Source organism: Protomyctophum bolini (assembly GCF_963924005.1).
Source record: "Protomyctophum bolini genome assembly, chromosome: 6".
In the NCBI taxonomy this organism is placed as follows: Eukaryota; Metazoa; Chordata; class Actinopteri; order Myctophiformes; family Myctophidae; genus Protomyctophum; species Protomyctophum bolini.
Window position 1 is genome coordinate 45,386,410 of NC_137867.1, and position 20,032 is coordinate 45,406,441.

The 20,032-nt window shown below is 45.2% G+C and overlaps 1 protein-coding gene across 1 annotated transcript in view; it reads left to right on the forward strand.

Annotated features, from left to right (window-relative positions):
* The first annotated feature begins 1,236 nt into the window (after nt 1-1,236).
* The window catches only part of gldc (glycine dehydrogenase (decarboxylating)), a 33,990-nt gene continuing 15,194 nt past the window's right edge, over nt 1,237-20,032 (forward strand). Inside the window, exons 1-14 of the mRNA XM_080765625.1 lie at nt 1,237-1,674; nt 1,839-1,917; nt 7,410-7,545; nt 9,112-9,276; nt 11,442-11,519; nt 12,066-12,213; nt 13,060-13,256; nt 13,816-13,912; nt 15,041-15,146; nt 17,669-17,808; nt 18,425-18,505; nt 18,603-18,700; nt 19,583-19,667; nt 19,805-19,846. Of these exons, the coding sequence (XP_080621751.1) occupies nt 1,306-1,674; nt 1,839-1,917; nt 7,410-7,545; nt 9,112-9,276; nt 11,442-11,519; nt 12,066-12,213; nt 13,060-13,256; nt 13,816-13,912; nt 15,041-15,146; nt 17,669-17,808; nt 18,425-18,505; nt 18,603-18,700; nt 19,583-19,667; nt 19,805-19,846 (1,821 nt within the window). The 5' untranslated portion in view covers nt 1,237-1,305. The remainder of the gene's footprint in view (nt 1,675-1,838; nt 1,918-7,409; nt 7,546-9,111; nt 9,277-11,441; nt 11,520-12,065; nt 12,214-13,059; nt 13,257-13,815; nt 13,913-15,040; nt 15,147-17,668; nt 17,809-18,424; nt 18,506-18,602; nt 18,701-19,582; nt 19,668-19,804; nt 19,847-20,032) is intronic.

A 20,032-nucleotide genomic window follows, 5' to 3' on the forward strand; every position in this document is an offset into this window, starting at 1 on the left:
GTATTTTAATTAGGCTGCTTGCTGTCTCTCTCTGTTTCCCAGGCATTTTATATTATCACTGGTTGAAAGTATACATTAGTAGAGCCTTAATATGGCGATGGACCAGAGCTATCTACTGAGTACAATTGCCTACTTTATCTTAAGTGTCCATTTTCTGATATAGAAATACATAATATTTCCACTCCACTAGGTAGGCCTACAATGATACATACTCAGTTTATACAATTATTTGACAGCTTTAGTTACCGGTAGTTACTACTTACTTTGAAGATTTAGATAATTTATACAACATATACAACGAATACATCATTATTTATTTACTATTGCAACCGCAGGTCGCCGTTTACTATGAAAACGTGCATTTCCCATCAGTCGGTCCATCACCCCACGCCTCCATATATGGTCACGCATCGTGACATCACGTCATATATGCAGATCTAGGTGATGATAATCCAGTCTTCTCCATGTATGGCTATTCAGGGTTTGATGAGGTCAGTGTCGTCAGCTTCATATATGGAGACGGCCATATATGGAGCGTGGAGCAGGAGCTGATCGACTATCATCACCTGGATCTCCATGAAGTCTGATGAAGATCACGACAATGACCTCATCAAACCCTGTATAGCCTGGGTAGCCATGCATGGTTTGATGTACTATAGATCTGCATATGAGCCGGTCAGCAACTCTACATCTGACCTCACGGACACCAGATTAATAGTTTAACAGAACTCCTGCTTCTCAACTGTGCCGTATTTAAGAAGCTCTCTCTCGCCCTCAGGCGTCTCAGCAGCCTACTTCTTCCACCACTGGCTAAAACAAGCAGTAGCCAGGCAACCAACTGAGCCAATCATAGGGGAGTCAAGTCCCTCTGGGTGATGGGATCACCAAACCCTATCGATCAAGCGGACGTGCACGTGAGAATAAAGTTTAGTAGCCTTCAGTAGCCAGCACAGCAGAGAGCAGAGTCATGCGTGACAGCAGCCGAGCCGGGGCTCGTCACCGCGGCTTGCGCGCCGATTGGCTCTCTCTCGTGCGCTTCGTGCGCGGATTGGCTCGCTCCCGTGCAAGTAGATGGGCGTTTTTTAAAAGCCAAGGCAGTTTGAAGTAGTTGGCAGAAGACTCAAGACTGTGACACAACTCCTCCAGGACGCATCATCACTTACACTCACAACTCTCTCTCTCTCTCTCTCTGTGTGTCAGCAAGCAAGAGAGAGAGTCAGAAAGAAAGAAAAGAAAGAGATTTCTTTTCTTTCATGTCCTGCTTTAGAGATTTGTTTAAATTATATTAAAGATAAATAAACAAAGATGCAGAGCTGTGCCAAGTCCTGGGGGGTTATACTCCTCGCCACCACCACCAGGAGGTCGTTGAATCCCAACGCACCTTGCAGACATCTGGCCTCCTCCTCCAGGGGGAAACTCCAGCCCGTGAGAGCCTCCTCCAGCAGGAGCAGCATCAGGATCCTGCAGCGGCAGCTCCGCGATGCCGAGGCGGCCACCACGACCACCACCGGCGGCGTGAGCGTGACAGCACGCCGGGGTCTCCACGGGAGCTCCGCGGTGTTCTCCTCCAGACAGATCGAGAATCTCCTGCCCAGGCACGATGACTTCGCGGAGAGACACATCGGTCCAGGTGAGAGGGAGAAGAGGGAAATGCTGGACGCCCTGGGACTCGAGGTAAGAAGAACTGGACACTTATTAAAAACATGTCATTTGTTTAGGTTCTAGTGTTGAATCAGAGATACGTGCTGTACAACTTAATTTAATTTATTATTATTATTATTATCATTATCAATAATGTTATTATTGGCCAATTGATTTGATATATACATTGATTTCAGTCGATCGCCCAGTTGATCGAAGACACACTCCCAGCCTCCATCCGTATTCAAAGCAGTATGAAAATGGATGACCCAGTGTGTAAGTTTGTTTTATTTCTTATTTCCATATAATTGAACACGTGTGTGCGACAGAGTTATAGCTATATATGCCCCTCTTTAATATAGCAGAGTCAAATGAAATGGTTTATTGCTCCATATATTGGTGTAACTGTAACTGGGAAACATTATGCCACACTCGATCGTGCTATTTCAGATTTTGTTTAATTTTGTAATAGGTTTCTCCTCATCAGCCTAATTTAAATTTAATATATATTTTTCCACATTTAAAAAAATATATAGTTTCCTCCCCGCATAACACACACGAGGGCATGAAATCACAAGCGTGATGGTGAATGGTCGAAATGTAGGTTGCAGAGCTCTCCTCCATTGTGCGCTGTGTGCCATTGTGCGCTCACGTCTCGTTAAGTCTTTCCTTTGAACATATTTGGAGTTGTTTTTCAGCACCATGAATCTCCTGTGGGGAGGAAGAGCCGGATGCTAATGGGATGGCAACTTACTGGAGTGTAAAGTTCAGCCTCTCTCTCTCTCTCTCTCTCTCTCTCTCTCACTCGGCTCTCCCATGTCTGTCCCAAGTCCAGTTCAATCTGGTTCCAGCAGTTCACATTACATCACAGTCGAACGAGGTCCCTAATATGGTTAATTGACGCTTTGGCACAATGAAACGCAGGTTTTCATTTTTGAGCAGCCCTTTCTTTGGAGCAGGAGTTCTCTCTCAGTCTCAACCGCTTCTATGAGCACTGAACTCCTTCTGTCCAAAAAGGTTCAACTGAAGTGACCCTATATGATTTAAAAAATTAGCTCACAAGGTAATTGCAGTTTTAAAAAGGTATGTAGGCTACTACACATGTAGTGTCCAGTTACAACTCTGTCTCACTTTAGACTCGTCTCACACTTTTGTATAGCCTACAATTGAAATTAATTACAGACCATAATTCTGTACAGAACATAACATATGTTATATATATATTATATATATTTACTGCATTTTAATCGTATTTCCCCTCACAATATTGTGAAACCCCTGCAGTACTGGCAAGTACCCACAGGGGTTGACGAACCTCTGCTTGTGACTGTGAACCCCTAGCTGCCTTGTGAGTGTAACTCTGCAGGGGGTACAAATGGAACCACCTCAGACTCGATATTTAACACTGATTTTACTGTATAACCGTGACCTTTTAGAGGGGCTTGTGAGAACTGTGAAACGTGTTGCAATCGCTGATGTTTTATTGTGCTCAGAAGTAGCACATTCCCCAGACAAAAATAAGTTAGTCGTATATCAGAGACGTATGCCAGGTGCTCTTATCAGTTAGAAAACATTTACGGTGTGCTGTATAACACAGTCAATCTTGGAGTAAAGTGGAATTCAAAAATACTAAAACCCTCCCTTAAATACAAATGCATATTTCATACAAACATAATCCATTTAACTATACCAATACAATGTACATCATATTCCACACATTGCTGATACGGTAATGCGTTATTTTGGCAGCTGTGGCTATTATGGTCATTATGTTCTAATTGTGCAGTGCTGCAGGGTTGACTGTCATAGCATATAATACCTTAAAATAGCGTTGGGTGACGTGGAAAAGAAAATAATGCATCGGTCTTCATGAATGCCATGTAGCGACTTTAGATGTGTCTACTGTCCAAAAAGGAGGTCAGGTACCTTAGGTACCTCCTAAGGGCAGGAGGACAGGTACCTCCTATAAGGGCAGGAGGACAGGTACCTCCTATAAGGGCAGGAGGACAGGTACCTCCTATAAGGGCAGGAGGGCAGGTACCTCCTAGGGCAGGCAGGGTTTCTCAAAGGAGGTCAGGTACCCTAGTGTGCCATGACGCAAGTCCAGGGGTTGCCGCAGAATACCTTTCATAATATTTGGAATTCATCACAATATCACATCAGTTTAACCACCTAAACGCATACTTGGTAAGACGGGATCACCAAACCTCCTTGCCAAAAAAATTGCCGAACTACAAGCTCACCATCACGTGAGCTTGTAGTTCACGTGACACATTGAGAGCTTGTAGATCTGCTTTTTGGGGGGAATGTTCCTCCCAAGAATAGGGATGCTGGGGTTCAAGTGGCTAAATGTCAAGTATGAAGTTATTTTCAACCTGTCGTGATGGAAACTACTATTAATATTATTTTTTGCCTAAAATATTGTATATATAGTTATACATACATTCATGAATCCTCCTGCTGCACGGCTTTCATCATTGAGCAACATCTTTTATAGTTGGTTATATGTGACCATACCATTAACATATTAATATAGATATAACATTTTCAAAATGTCATTATGCATGTGACGTGTCAAACTAGGGGGTTTTCATGCTTCTGAAAACATTCCAAGGCAGCATTGGTTTTGCACAAAAAAACACTCCTTGGGCTAAAAACGGCCATAGCCACATAGCCATAGCCACAGCCCAAATGTGCTGACCTCATCACATTTGTCACATTATGGCCGTTTTTAGCCCAAGGAGTGTTTTTTGTGCAAAACTAAGGCTTGGAATGGATTCAGAATCATGTTTGTAAACTAATGCAACAGTTGATCAAACTAACAAATTGAATCAATTATAATCTATAATCAATTGTTTAATAACATAATCCATTAATAATCAATCCCTATTTTGGGCATGTCAACATGGGCAAAAAAGCTTGAATTTCAAAAACATATTTATAATAGCCGATGTGAGCCTGTACGATAGGCTGTGTTAAGTGTATAAAATATGGTATAAATAAATTAAGTTTATAATCGTTTTTCGACTATTGGATTAACCGAAAAAAGTGCCTTATAGAATGATCGAAAATACAGTTGCAGCCCAGCCCTGCATTCCTTCAGTTACTGTAGTCATACTCTCATAATGCAACGAGCCATGCTGAAGGAACAAACTGGATGCTGTGCCGGCCCGTGCGTTGTTTTTCTTTATTTTTTTCTGCTTGTTCAGCTTTGGAGGGCTTCGCTTTGCAAAGCCAGCGAGGGATTCTCTCTTCAACAATGGATGTGCTGGTTGGTTCTGAATCAGTGCAGTTTTCTCCCCCCCCCCCCCCTGTTTTTTTGTAGCTCTGAGGAACTCTGGGACCGCATGGGAAAACTGTCCTCCCCTGCAGTGACACAGTCACACAGGGGGGTGGGGGGGGGAGCTCACGAGTGTTGAGCGGCTTGTAGATTGGCTATTTTTGCTAGAGTCCGCAAAGTACAGTAGGCTATATAGGACTTAAGTCGTTTAAAACTATATGCAGTACAATGCCCGCCAGGCAAGATCCCCAAAATGGCATTGAATGCTCTCTGTCGCTATACACAGTGGCTAGTGGTGCTAGGTCTTCCTACTAATGGTGAAAAGAAGTATACCTTTCTCTGTTTCGAAAACGGGAGTAGTTTGGGCTCTTGATTCAGAGTCAGACCACTGGTATTGTCCATTCCTCAGTGTTGCTATAGCAGCCAAGACAGGACAGAGGAATCCCAGTGGCTGGGTGTCCATTGGCAGCGCTCCCCTCCAGCACTGGGGAATTAGGTTAAATAACTTCAGCCATCAGGAAAGGACCCGCATGTTGTGGCTGGTCACTGCTATTATATTAAGTTAAAGGAGAATTCCATGCTAGAAGGCCTTCTTACCTTTATTTGTAGTTGTTACGTCCCCCACCAAAGAGGTCCAGGTGTTATTTTGTGCAAAAGTGCATTATTGGCTATTTCCCCTACGATAAGCCCTCAATGAATTGCATTGAATTGAATGGGGCTATGGGGTGTTGTGCTAATTCGCTTATTTCCATCGCTCTAAAATCTATTCTTGTTGTATATATCCTCTGTTCATAATTTAAATAGTATCCCAAGCGGCACACTTTACTACTTATTTAGATGGAAATAAGCCAATTAGCACAAAAACCCAACCCCCATTGAGGGCTTATATTAGGGGAAATAGTCAATAATGCACTTTTGCACAAAATAACACCTGGACCTCTTTGTTGGGGACATAACTACAAATAAAGGTAAGAAGGCCTTCTAGCATGGAATTCTCCTTTAAGAGAAAGATGCAGGGATCTAGCATGTGATATGGAAATGTCACAGAATTATGCTGAATTGGTATGTAATATGTATGTAAGTGTTTTGAATTCATACAATTACTTACAGAGGGCCAAGCAAGGACCCTAAATCACTTTTTTACTATACATGTTTACTCGTATAATGTAGATTCTCAGTTGTATCCCTTTTTCTGTATATTCCCTGTGGGATAAATAATGGTCTGGCTGGTGATTTGAGGGATGTCGTCGTGAGGGTTTTCGGATTTATTTTCATAAATTAGGTGTGCAACTGTGCATGATAGCACATCATTTATTTTTTTATTAAAAATGTTGTTCTTGACTGAATGCAGTGGTGGAAAAAGTACTCAATTGTTCTACTTAAGTAAAAGTATCAATACTGCAATGTAGAACTATTCCGTTAGTCAGGAATTCAACATTTACTTGAGTAAGATTAGAAAAGGATTGGCATCAAAATGTACTTAAAGTAGGCTATACCAAAGGTAGAAAGGTAGGTAGTCGCTCTGGATTAAGAGCGTCTGCTAAATGCCTAAATTGTAAATTGTAAATTGTAGAAAGGACTAGCTATGATGTCCCATTTCAAGTTTTCAAATGTATCTTTGCACTAATAACTTTGGTGGCAGGCCCGTCTAGATGACATCAGGGATCTCCATCCCTGATGATCCCTCCGCCACCCCAGGGATGGCTGATCCCTCCGTCACCCCAGACATGACCATATATGGTCATGCCTGGGGTGATGGACTAACTAACTAAATGACGGGAAATGCACGTTTTTCATAGTAAATGATAAAAATCGACAAAGTCTAATAACTGAAGTTTTCAAAAAAATCTAGTGGAGTACGGGAGGCGGCCTTTTTTCCGACAGCATTCTAGCCGACGGGGCAACGATCCGATCCGCAGCGGGGGGACATTCGCTGTGATGCGAAAAAGCGATGGTCCGACATGCGCTGCTCCCGTGCTTGCGGTTAGGGTTAGGTTAGGATTGAGGTTTCGGATCAATATGCTGTCGGAAAAAAGACCTGCACCCGTGGAGTACAATATTTGCCTCTGAAATGTAGTGGAGTAGAAGTAAAAGTAACCTATTGGAAATTGGACATACTCAAGTAAAGTATAAATAGTAAAATACCCAATTTTTTTAATTAATCCATTTTGGGCGGGAACCCGCCCAAAATGCATGCGAATTCCAGTCGCGTGCCACACAGACAGAGCCCTACTATCAGGTGGGAGTCATGCATGCAGGCAGATGATTTATGATGGGAGAGGAGTTGCTGTTCATTTGTTAGATGTCACGACAAGGCTGGTCTGACTAGTTAATTGCAGGAGGTGCCCCTACGTGACGTGTGTGTGTGTGTGTGTGTGTGTGTGTGTGTGTGTGTGTGTGTGTGTGTGTGTGTGTGTGTGTGCGCTTGCATGCATGCGTATGTGTGAGTACATGCGCGAACATTAACTATTCATTATTATCATTGCAGGTGAGAATGAAGTGTTGGAACATCTCCAAAAGATTGCATCAAAGAACAAACTGTGGAGGTCCTACATTGGCATGGGCTACTACAACTGTTCCGTGCCACCCCCCATTCAGAGGAACCTGTTGGAGAACTCCGGCTGGTAGGTGGCCTTATTTCTACTGACCCCTACTCAGTCTACACTCCCCCCAAATTAATAATAATAATAATAATAATAATAATAATGAATTGCATTTTTATAGCGCTTTTCCAAGTGCTCAAAGCGCTTCACAATGGTTCATTCATTCATACATTGGGAGGTGAAGCGGCGAACAGTCGACGCCAGCGTCCTCACTTCCCACATTCACACACAGACAGTGGCGAGCTGAGCTCAGCTCACACCGACCGACTCACTGGAGGCAATGTAGGGTTCAGTGTCTTGCCCAAGGACACTTCGACATGTGGACAGGAGGAGGAGCCGGGATTCGAACCCGCCGACCCAGGGATCATTGGACGACCTGCTCTACCTCCTGAGCCACAGCCGCCCAATTAAGGCACCATATTGAGGTTTAAGGGTAGTCAGTGTTGACCCTTAATTACAGCAGCATTGATAGCTAACAGGGAGTAGATTAACTTGGTGCAACACGTGCATTTACAGGCCCATGCTACTTATTAAGAACTGCTTTTGGCTACGTTACCAAGTAACGTGCCTTTAATAGGAATCGTATGACTTTCAACTAATTGAGTGGCTACACTGTGAGCCACTGTGAGGGGCACGCTCTCTGACTCACCCAGTCATGCGACGGCACGTTCTGTTCTGACTAATGCCTAATTTACAGTATGCTTCGTCAGTTGACAAACAAGTAATGCAATTTCGACAGAAGAAAACGCAGCACAGCATAAATCATGGTCAAGGCCTCCCTTTCCATTAAACTAAAACCAAACCCTCAAGGTCTCTCTCATGTTCTCGGAAGGAAGTGAACTTTGAGTCACAATCTTTTGAAGAGACATAACAATAATACAGTGTATTCTGCTCCTCTTTGAAAACCATGGAGCTGGCCACACAGGTCTGTGACTCTGCCCTAGTTTGAGAATGATTTTTTTTTAAATAACCACACACTCGTAGCTGCCAATGCCACCCTTTTATTGAGGACACAGAGGAACCAATGTTTTGGGGGCGCCCGCTGGCCTAGTGGTCCAGGCGCATGCCACACATATAGGCTCTGGCCAGTGCGTGAAACATCTGCATTTACTCAGCAGAATTTAAGAAATCGTACGCCTGATCACTACAATGTTTTGCAGAGAGATGCGAAGTTCATCCAAAGAACTGCCTAGTATTGATACTAAAATACTAGTAATGATACTTAAATACTTAAAAAGTGACGCAGTCGGTGACCCAGTACACACCCTATCTGTCCTGTTTGTCACCCCATGCAGGGTGACCCAGTACACACCCTATCTGTCCTGTCTGTAACCCCATGCAGGGTGACCCAGTACACACCCTATATCTGTCCTGTCTGTCACCCCATGCAGGGTGACCCAGTACACACCCTATATCTGTCCTGTCTGTCACCCCATGCAGGGTGACCCAGTACACCCCCTATATCTGTCCTGTCTGTCACCCCATGCAGGGTGACCCAGTACACACCCTATATCTGTCCTGTTTGTAACCCCATGCAGGGTGACCCAGTACACACCCTATATCTGTCCTGTCTGTCACCCCATGCAGGGTGACCCAGTACACCCCCTACCAGCCAGAGGTGGCCCAGGGCCGCCTGGAGTCCCTGCTCAACTACCAGACCATGATCTGCGACATCACCGGCATGTCCGTGGCCAACGCCTCCCTGCTGGACGAGGGTACGGCCGCGGCTGAGGCCATGCAGCTCTGCCACAGGTATACGACAGACACACACACACACGCGTGTCTGTATAACAACAGACACACGTGTTGTTGTGCCACTAACATGTGGAACGCCCTACACTTAAAACAATAAAACAATTCAATCAATCAATTAGACATTATTGTACTTTGTTTGTTGTAGGCACACACACACAGAACCCATTTAGACCCGAGTTAAAAACATTCACTTTTAAATAATATATAATTCAAAGATTTGCGCTACATTTTTACGATTTACTTCAAAAATAGCAGACCTACAAGCTCGTGGCGCGCTATGAGCTTGTAGGTCTGCTTATTTTTCAATAGCTAAATTATAACGAAATGTTTAAAACACCAAAAGGGGTTCCCGCCCCAAAATGGGTTAACCACGCAAACTAAAAACGTTAAAAAAGTTCCTGTTTTTTATCATAGGTGAACATTTGCCGAAATGAGCCGATCTGCAAGCTTACAAAACGCCATAACGCATATAGTGTATGTTGAGCTTGTACCGATTGTTTGGCTATTTTCATCGGTGTAGCGTGAAAAATGAGGGGGGAAAACCCAGGTAATGGGCATAGGGTTTAAGGCAATTGAATGCAAACTAGTGTAAATCAGACAGACTCACTCAGGCTTTAAGCAGACGACACATAATGTTGGCTGTAAAACGGCTACAGAGAGCGGTGATGCCGCACAGAGCTCCATTGTCACCTATGGCGGACTGTTTGGTTTAGCGTTTAGCCCCTTGCTGCTGCGCTCAAAGATCAAACTATTATTTGAACTTTGACCCCGTTTTTCCCCCAGACCTTTTTTTTTTAAAGCGTGTCCGATCAGATTAGAATCAGAGTGCAGTTCACGGCGGCCCTCGTTTGAGACTATAGCTGCTTGCTATACGGTTATTATATGATCTGTCGAGTTCAGTGATGTGTAATGTATATACAGTAGATGGCATATTTGAGTGTCATCTTCTATTCAAATAAAACACTTTCTTTTGGTCTGTAGTAATCCTTTTACATGTAGGCTAAGCTGGAGCGTTTTCTAAAGGTCAATAATGTACTGTGGTAGACTCGTATGTAATGTCTGTGTTCCAATGTTCAATGGAAAGGCATAATAATGAAATCGTCGATCGAAAATGATTTGTCTGAAAATGTATCGTCAAGTAAAATGTCATGATGGTGACAGCCATAGAGTTATAATATATCTAGAGAGAGCGGATGAGAACAGACAGCCCTCGCTATTCATTCAATGGAAGACTGACAAAGTACCCGTCGAGTGTTGATATGATCGGTCGGCTCCTATGATAGTACCCCTCGAGTGTTGACATGATCGGTCGGCTCCTATGATAGTACCCCTCGAGTGTTGATATGACCGGTCGGCTCCTATGATAGTACCCCTCGAGTGTTGATATGATCGGTCGGCTCCTATGATAGTACCCCTCGAGTGTTGATATGATCGGTCTGCTCCTATGATAGCACCCCGGCCCTCGCACTGTTCTTGTGGTACCTCTACATCACAGATTCATTCATGAATTTAACCTAGCTGGGCCCAAGCCCGCCCGCCTGCAGTACCGGTTCTGACTACTACCGTCGCTGGCTTCAACGTTGCCCAGCCGTTCTGGGCATAGACATGTAACGGTAGACGCCTCTTCCGGTTCGAGACGGGGCAAAAAAAAAATCCTGAGGTTCCTTGCAAAACATAGCGGAAGCATGATGACTGAGCCAAGCTTCGGTGTGTCACAGAGCGGATGTTCGGGTCTGACAAGTCCCGGAAAAGATGCGCTGTGATTGGCCAGTATAGTCACACGTATAGTCACACGCCTTCCACACGTCCGGCGCACTTCCGCCCCAGCTTGTCTAAATTGAGCAGTTAAGACGAATAACCATAACCAAGTCCATTGTAATCCAGTTATCCATAATGTATAAATTATAGATAAAAGGGTCAGGTCAGATCGGCCTTTCAGAATAAATGATGGACTTAGACTGTTATTCGTCTCAACTGCTCCGTTGTTCCGCCCTCCCGTCGACACACGAACTGCAGCGGCTAATGAGGCATCTATTATTATTATCTTTTTAATATCTATGGTTCTGGGGGCTCGGCAACAGCCCTAGCCGTCTGTATGACCTTTGCCCCCTGTGTTTCTACCTTCCTGTGACTTTTGCCCCCTATGTTTCTACCGTCCTCAGACAGAACAAGAAAAGGGTTTTCTACATAGACCCGCGCTGCCATCCCCAGACCATCGCAGTGGTGCAGACCAGAGCCAAGTATGTACTGTTTATACTGTATACTACCATCATATCATACATACATCATATGTACTGTACATACTACCATCATATCATACATACATCATATGTACTGTACATACTACCATCATATCATACATACATCATATGTACTGTACATACTACCATCATATCATACATACATCATATGTACTGTATATACTACCATCAACCAAGTGGTGGAAAGAAGTACTCAACTGCGATAAAACGATAACTTGTGTTTTTATTACACAATCGGACTACTTACTCTGACCTTTTTGAAGAACTAAACATGAACTAATCATTGTCACAAAAAAAGAAACTAATGAAAACTTGCAAATCCTCTAAAACTAAACTATAATGAAAAATCCAAAACTATTATAAGCTTGATTCTGGACCACGGTTAATTAAAAGGAAGACAAAAAAAATGCAATGAACTTACTGAAACTAAAATAAAAACTAATGCATATAAGTATTATAATTCTGATCTGGATCAACACTCCCATACTGAAACCTAGTATCTCCCCCCCCCCCCCCCTCTCTCAGCTACATTGGGGTAAAGACGGTGCTGAAGCTGCCTAATGAGATGGACTTCAGTGGAAAGGACGTATGTGGCGTTCTCTTCCAGTACCCAGACACCGATGGCAGGGTGGAGGACTTCACTGCCCTGGTGGACCGGGCTCACAAGGGAGGGGTAAGACCAGAGTATGGAACCGTAATGGACCTGTGTGGTTAGGGCATCTGGTTAGGATGCCTCTCGAGCGTCTCCCTAGGGAGGTCCTCGATGCACGTCCCACTGGGAGGAGACCCCTGGGGGCAGACCAAGGTGCAGATGGATGGATAACACTGGCCTTGGAACGCCTCGGGATCCCCCCCAGGAGGAAGTTACTAATGTTGCTCTGGAGAGGGAAGTCTGGAGCTCGCTGGTGGGAGCTGTTGCCCCCCGCGACCCGAGTACGGATAAGCGGTTGAAGATGGATGGCCCTGTACTGTATTCTCTCAGAGCTACAGAGCTGTATAGAGCGCAGAATTCCTGATGTCACTCGCTCATCCCCTGGTTCCAAGGTGTTCGCAGAAGGTTTTCTCTATGGAGATTAACATTGGGTCATCTTAAAATCGACTCAGAATTAACAAAATAAACAAACTGTCTCAGTGATATTGTCAGGGAGGTGTCTCTGTCTCGTTTACGACAGTCAGTCATATTTGATACCGTCGAAAATGTAACTTATTCGACGGCAGTAACGTTAGCGTTTTCTTGTATTCAGTCGAATCTTCATATTCAGTGAAATCGCCGGGATTGTTTATTTTTCAAACACAGTTCTTATGAGGCGATCTAAGATCCCCCTATGGGGATTATAATTTAAAAAAAGTACACAAACCCCCCCATGGATTTGGCGCCCTCTGCCGATATTGACATCAGACTTTGGTACTAGTCTATAAGCCATTCATTTGGTTCCGAACTATCAGTCTTTTTACCTGGGGATCCCCTGGAACCCCCTCAAGGACCCCTGAGAACCATACCCTCTCCTCCCCCGTCTAGGCCCTGGCCTGCTGTGCCACGGACCTCCTTGCCCTGTGTGTGCTGCGTCCCCCTGGGGAGTTTGGCGTGGACATCGTTCTGGGGAGCTCGCAGCGGTTTGGCGTACCCCTGTGCTACGGAGGCCCGCATGCCGCTTTCTTCTCCGTCAAAGACAACCTGGTCCGCATGATGCCCGGCAGAATGGTCGGAGTAACCAGGTAAGAGACATTAAGGCTCCTTTTGGGAAACGAACTTCTGCAATCATATTTGCGGAGCAAAGAAACAGACATACAGGCGTGTCGAAGTTCATTTCGGCACCTCTGCAATCTGCTGCAACGTTTTGAAGACAGGTTTTCTGAGGTACAAACTATTATCTCTATCTGATAGCACACACACACTTTGTCCACTTGTCTGTCACCAGAAACGGTGAAATCCTCAAGACAAATTATGTCAAAGCACGCCGGAGGTTGTTGCACAAACAAATCCAGCAGATCCAGTTGTCAAAAATGACACCTTTTTCCCAAAAATGTAGAATGCCAAATGACGTGTTTTTCTCCACATTATTTGAATATCCAGCATTTTAAATGATCCGTTCCCCTGCTCAAGGAATCTGACACATCGCATAGTGTTCCATTTTAAACTGTTCTGTTGCCCTGCCTTTAAGGAATGCGACGCACAGTGTTCCATTTCAACATCTCTCTCTGAGACGTCCGTGTATTCATGAGGTTAATGGTTAGTTAGACTGAATGGTAACCGTGTGCTACCTGCTTCTTTCAGGGACGCGACTGGGAAGGAAGTGTACCGCCTTGCTCTGCAGACCAGGGAACAGCACATCCGCAGAGACAAGGCCACGAGCAACATCTGCACTGCCCAGGTAAGACTAAACATACTGGCCCAGGTAAGAGATATACATACTGGCCCAGGTAAGACTAAACATACTGGCCCAGGTAAGACTAAACATACTGGCCCAGGTAAGAGCTATACATACTGGCCCGGGCAGCCAGTTGGTCTGAAGAAATATGCCCTGTTTTCCCTGCTTTCATTATTAGTGATATAAGTAAGTAAGTAAGTAGCCTTGCCGAGCCATAAGGCCCATAGGGCATGAGGAGCCTATTTCCTGTGTCAAGCAGGGAGGATTGAATGAACCCCAACCTCCCAGTCTCAGGGCGGACAGCCGGACACTCTAACCACAAAGCCACTGAGCTGGTACTATTAGTGATATATGGGGAACATAAATGTATATCCGTTTCATCTGCTTATCAATGCAATAGGCTATATATGCACTCACGCCATTTTGGAAATGAAGGCTCTGTTGATCCATTTTAGTCAAACAGAGTCAGGGTGCACTGCTGGCTCACTGGAAACACTCTGCTACACCAGTGGGTCTCAACGTGTCCTTGAGTGGGTTCCAAATGGCCCCCGTATACGGGTGTGTAGCTCTGAGAGTGTACAAATGGACCCGTAAGGATCCATTTGGTTCCATTTGTACACTCCCAGAGTTATTGATGCCCTTGAAATTACAAAGTTTGCAAAAACCACTGCACACTAAATGGAACAAAGCCTTAACCCATTCTGACCTGAGATCAGATTCATACGAGGTTTCCACTGGACACACACTGGTCTGATTATAACCCATTCTGACCTGAGATCAGATTCTAAAAATGTCACAGTCGTTCTTTGATTTTTCAAAAATAGCAGACCTACAAGCTCGTAGCGTGCCACTCGGTGGCGCGCTATGAGCTTGTAGATCTGCTATTTTTCAATAGCTAAAGCATAACATGATGCTGACACCAAAAGGGGTTCCCGTTCAGAATGGGTTAATTAGTAATATTGGTAACACCTCAATATCCTCAGTATCAAATTGGTGCTAATCTGGGTACAGTCTGTCACTTTCATCCAACTCCCGCAGACAATCAAAAGTAGAGCACGTTGGTTTCAACTGAATCGCTACTATTGAAGCAATAATGCACACAGATATTCTCCACCTGTCCCCTTCCTATAGGCCCTGCTGGCCAACATGGCAGCCATGTTCGCACTGTACCACGGACCGCAGGGTCTCAGACACATCGCAGAGAGGACTCACAATGCTGCTTTGATCCTCGCTGAAGGTGAGTGACGCTTTGGTTTTTGTTTGGAACTATTATCGTTCAAGTTCCAGCGGGGCATACTTAGTTTAGACTAGTCATTGGTTAGACATGGGTTAAGGTTAGGTTTAGGTGTGCTGCCCCCGTGGGAGGTTAAGTTTAGACTAGTCATTGGTTAGACATGGGTTAAGGTTAGGTTTATGTGTGCTGCCCTGTGGGAGGTTAAGTTTAGACTAGTCATTGGTTAGACATGGGTTAAGGTTAGGTTTATGTGTGCTGCCCTGTGGGAGGTTAAGTTTAGACTAGTCATTGGTTAGACATGGGTTAAGGTTAGGTTTATGTGTGCTGCCCTGTGGGAGGTTAAGTTTAGACTAGTCATTGGTTAGACATGGGTTAAGGTTAGGTTTATGTGTGCTGCCCCGTGGGAGGTTAGGTTTAGACTAGTCATTGATTGGTTAGACATGGGTTAAGGTTAGGTTTAGGTGTGCTGCCCCGTGGGAGGTTAGGTTTAGACTAGTCATTGATTGGTTAGACATGGGTTAAGGTTAGGTTTAGGTGTGCTGCCCCGTGGGAGGTTAGGTTTAGACTAGTCATTGATTGGTTAGACATGGGTTAAGGTTAGGTTTAGGTGTGCTGCCCCGTGGGAGGTTAGGTTTAGACTAGTCATTGATTGGTTAGACATGGGTTAAGGTTAGGTTTAGGTGTGCTGCCCTGTGGGAGGTTAAGTTTAGACTAGTCATTGGTTAGACATGGGTTAAGGTTAGGTTTAGGTGTGCTGCCCCGTGAGGAGGTTAGGTTTAGGGTGAGGGTTTGAGATGGGTTGTAGTTGTAGGACTAATGACTGGTCTAACCAATAACTAATTTTTTTGATTGATTTATTATTTTATTAGACCATAACAAATGCAAACAGGACATGGTACAGTCAAAGCACATTTATCCAAAAGGACAGCACCGAAAAAAGACCTTGCGGTCTTGTTTCCATTCGGGTCCCAATGCATTCATTCACAATACAATGATGACAGTAATCGAGATACCTCAGTCTAAACCAAAAACTGTCTAAACTAAGTACTGCACCCGGGGCGCCAGCTAAATGGAATTAGGAACTAAATGGACCCTTACTGGTATGTAACTCTCCCTTGAGGGCAACACATACTCCGGTTTTAGGTGGTAACCTACTCACCGCGGTGGTTGGGGGAAAACTACAACATGGTTATCATCTAAAAACCACAATGCGGTCCCACTTGGTCCATTTGGTTCCATTTGTACACTCATGGCTACCTAACCTAATGCATACCAACCAAACTCGGGGTCCTTGAAATGTGAAAGTTTGAGAACCACTGCCCTACTAACTCTAACGTTTTTCTTCCGCCAACCATGTGTGTTTCAGGCCTGAAGAGGGCGGGTCACCGGCTGCACAGTGACGTGTTCTTTGTGTGTTTCAGGCCTGAAGAGGGCGGGTCACGGGCTGCACAGTGACATGTTCTTTGTGTGTTTCAGGCCTGAAGAGGGCAGGTCACCGGCTGCACAGTGACGTGTTCTTTGTGTGTTTCAGGCCTGAAGAGGGCGGGTCACCGGCTGCACAGTGACATGTTCTTTGTGTGTTTCAGGCCTGAAGAGGGCAGGTCACCGGCTGCACAGTGACATGTTCTTTGTGTGTTTCAGGCCTGAAGAGGGCAGGTCACCGGCTGCACAGTGACATGTTCTTTGTGTGTTTCAGGCCTGAAGAGGGCAGGTCACCGGCTGCACAGTGACATGTTCTTTGTGTGTTTCAGGCCTGAAGAGGGCAGGTCACCGGCTGCACAGTGACGTGTTCTTTGTGTGTTTCAGGCCTGAAGAGGGCAGGTCACCGGCTGCACAGTGACATGTTCTTTGTGTGTTTCAGGCCTGAAGAGGGCGGGTCACCGGCTGCACAGTGACGTGTTCTTTGTGTGTTTCAGGCCTGAAGAGGGCAGGTCACCGGCTGCACAGTGACATGTTCTTTGTGTGTTTCAGGCCTGAAGAGGGCAGGTCACCGGCTGCACAGTGACATGTTCTTTGTGTGTTTCAGGCCTGAAGAGGGCAGGTCACCGGCTGCACAGTGACGTGTTCTTTGTGTGTTTCAGGCCTGAAGAGGGCGGGTCACCGGCTGCACAGTGACATGTTCTTTGTGTGTTTCAGGCCTGAAGAGGGCAGGTCACTGGCTGCACAGTGACATGTTCTTTGTGTGTTTCAGGCCTGAAGAGGGCGGGTCACCGGCTGCACAGTGACATGTTCTTTGTGTGTTTCAGGCCTGAAGAGGGCGGGTCACCGGCTGCACAGTGACATGTTCTTTGTGTGTTTCAGGCCTGAAGAGGGCGGGTCACCGGCTGCACAGTGACGTGTTCTTTGTGTGTTTCAGGCCTGAAGAGGGCAGGTCACCGGCTGCACAGTGACGTGTTCTTTGTGTGTTTCAGGCCTGAAGAGGGCAGGTCACCGGCTGCACACACAGTGACGTGTTCTTTGTGTGTTTCAGGCCTGAAGAGGGCAGGTCACCGGCTGCACAGTGACATGTTCTTTGTGTGTTTCAGGCCTGAAGAGGGCAGGTCACCGGCTGCACAGTGACATGTTCTTTGACACCCTGAAGATCAGCTGCAGCGTGGCGGCCAAAGACATCCTGGAGAGGGCCGTGCAGAGACAGATCAACCTCCGAGTCTACAGCGAGGGCGTGGTGAGAGCCGAGTCCATATACTTCTTAGAGATTATTTGATCTATTGGTCAAATCAATTGGTTCGATTAACTGTTGCACGCTTACTCCATCCATACCAATGACCATGTATTCTTATCGGATTGTATGTTCTGTTATGTTCTACTAGCTATAGAGTGTCGCAGTCCCGCCCCCTTTCAGAACGGCGAGTGGCCCAGGAAATTATTCTCCATTCATTTTCTCCATAGGCTTTTCAAAAAGTATTTATTTAAAGACTGTTACGCCGCGGACAAAGCCAACTCGGATCGTGTTTGGGCCGATCAAATAATTAGTAAGAAGAAAAACAAAACAAATAGTGTTGTAACCTACCTTTATTTTCTTCTTTCAAAATTATTTGATCGGCACAAAATATTGTGTTTGTTGTCATGATTTGTCACGATCCGAGTTGGCTTTGTCCGCGGCGTAACAGTCTTTATATAAATACTTTTTGAAAAGCCTATGGAGAAAATTAACGGAGAATCATTTCCTGGGCCACTCGTCGTTCTGAAAGGGGGCGGGCCTGCGACGCTCTATACGGTTTATATTTTTGTCAAGTGGATAAAAGACTGAGATTGTTTTTCTTTGTCTCAAACCCTCCCAGTTGGGCGTGTCCCTCGATGAGACGGTGACCGAGCGGGACTTGGACGATCTCCTCTGGGTCTTTGGCTGTGAATCCTCAGCTGTAGGTTCAGGCCATCACATGCATTTTGCTGCACGAATCGCTTTCATGGCGATTCGTTTTGCCTAATCAAGGCTTTAATTAATCAATGCATTTCCAGGAGTTGATCGCGGAGAAGATGGGCGAGAGGGTGAAGGGAATCCTGGGAGGTCCCTTCAAGAGGACCAGCAAGTACCTGGACCACGCCGTCTTCAACAGGTCTGTCGTAGCGTCGGTTCGTCTGCGAAGTCGCAGCGCAACGACAGACACAATGTACCGTGGTTTTGATAACGTTTGACTCAGTGACACCATTGAGGTGATAGCATTATCAGTGTTATGACTTCAAACACAATAGTAAGACTCTAACGCATGGAATGTCTATTTGTAACTGCGACTCTGTGCCCCTTGAACAGTATTAATTATATTTTATCAGTCACAATCACCATAATGACATACATACAGTACACAAGTTAGATAGTGACTGTTTCATTAGATATTAACCTTGATGGACCATACGGCCACAATCACAGCTTTGGCTCTGTATATTGCACGTAAACAGGGCATTTTCCGGTTGATGGCCTTATTTTTTTATTTAGTGTTAGTTACATTTTCTCTCCAAATTCATTAAGTTATAGAGCGTCGCAGTCCCAATGCGTTTTTCCCATAGACATTTCAAAACGTATTTATTTAAAGACCTTTTAAGCGTCGTACGAAGCAAACTCTTGTCATGACAAATCATGACAACACACACAATATTTTGGACCAAACAAATAATTACAAAGAATTTCGAATTCTTTGTTTGGCCCGAAAAATTGTGTTTGTTGTCATGATTTGTCACGACAAGAGTTGGCTTTGTCCACGGCGTAAACGTCTTTAAATAAATACTTTCTGAAAAGTCTGAGAAAAATGAACAGGATTACTTTTCCGGGTCTCTCGAGGGGGCGGGACTGCCACGCTCTATGACACTTGAGTCATTTTACAATGGGATGGCCACAGCCAGAGGCTATTGGGGGTCTTTGGCATGGAAAGGTTTTGAGACCCCCTGTGTTAGACATTGAGTTAATCTCCCTCTGGACATTTTTTCATCACCCCTCTCTCCAGCTACCACTCCGAGACCAACATTGTGCGCTACATGAAGCGTCTTGAAAACAAGGACATCTCCCTGGTACACAGCATGATTCCACTGGTAAGCTGTGCGTAGCTGGTGTTAAAATGTGCACGCCTCTCTGTGGTACACATAAACCCGACGCCCTGTTCTTTCTCGTACCATATGTCGTATGGCGTATGTCAGCACCTGACCACGGCTGTGCTTCTCCTCTGCAGGGCTCCTGCACCATGAAGCTGAACAGTTCCTCTGAGCTTATGGTAAGTCAGTCCGTCCGTCCGTCAGTCAGTCAGTCAGTCAGTCAGTCAGTCAGTCAGTCAGTCAGTCAGTCAGTCAGTCAGTCAGTCAGTCAGTCAGTCAGTCAGTCAGTCAGTCAGTCAGTCAGTCAGTCAGTCAGTCAGTCAGTCAGTCAGTCAGTCAGTCAGTCAGTCAGTCAGTCAGTCAGT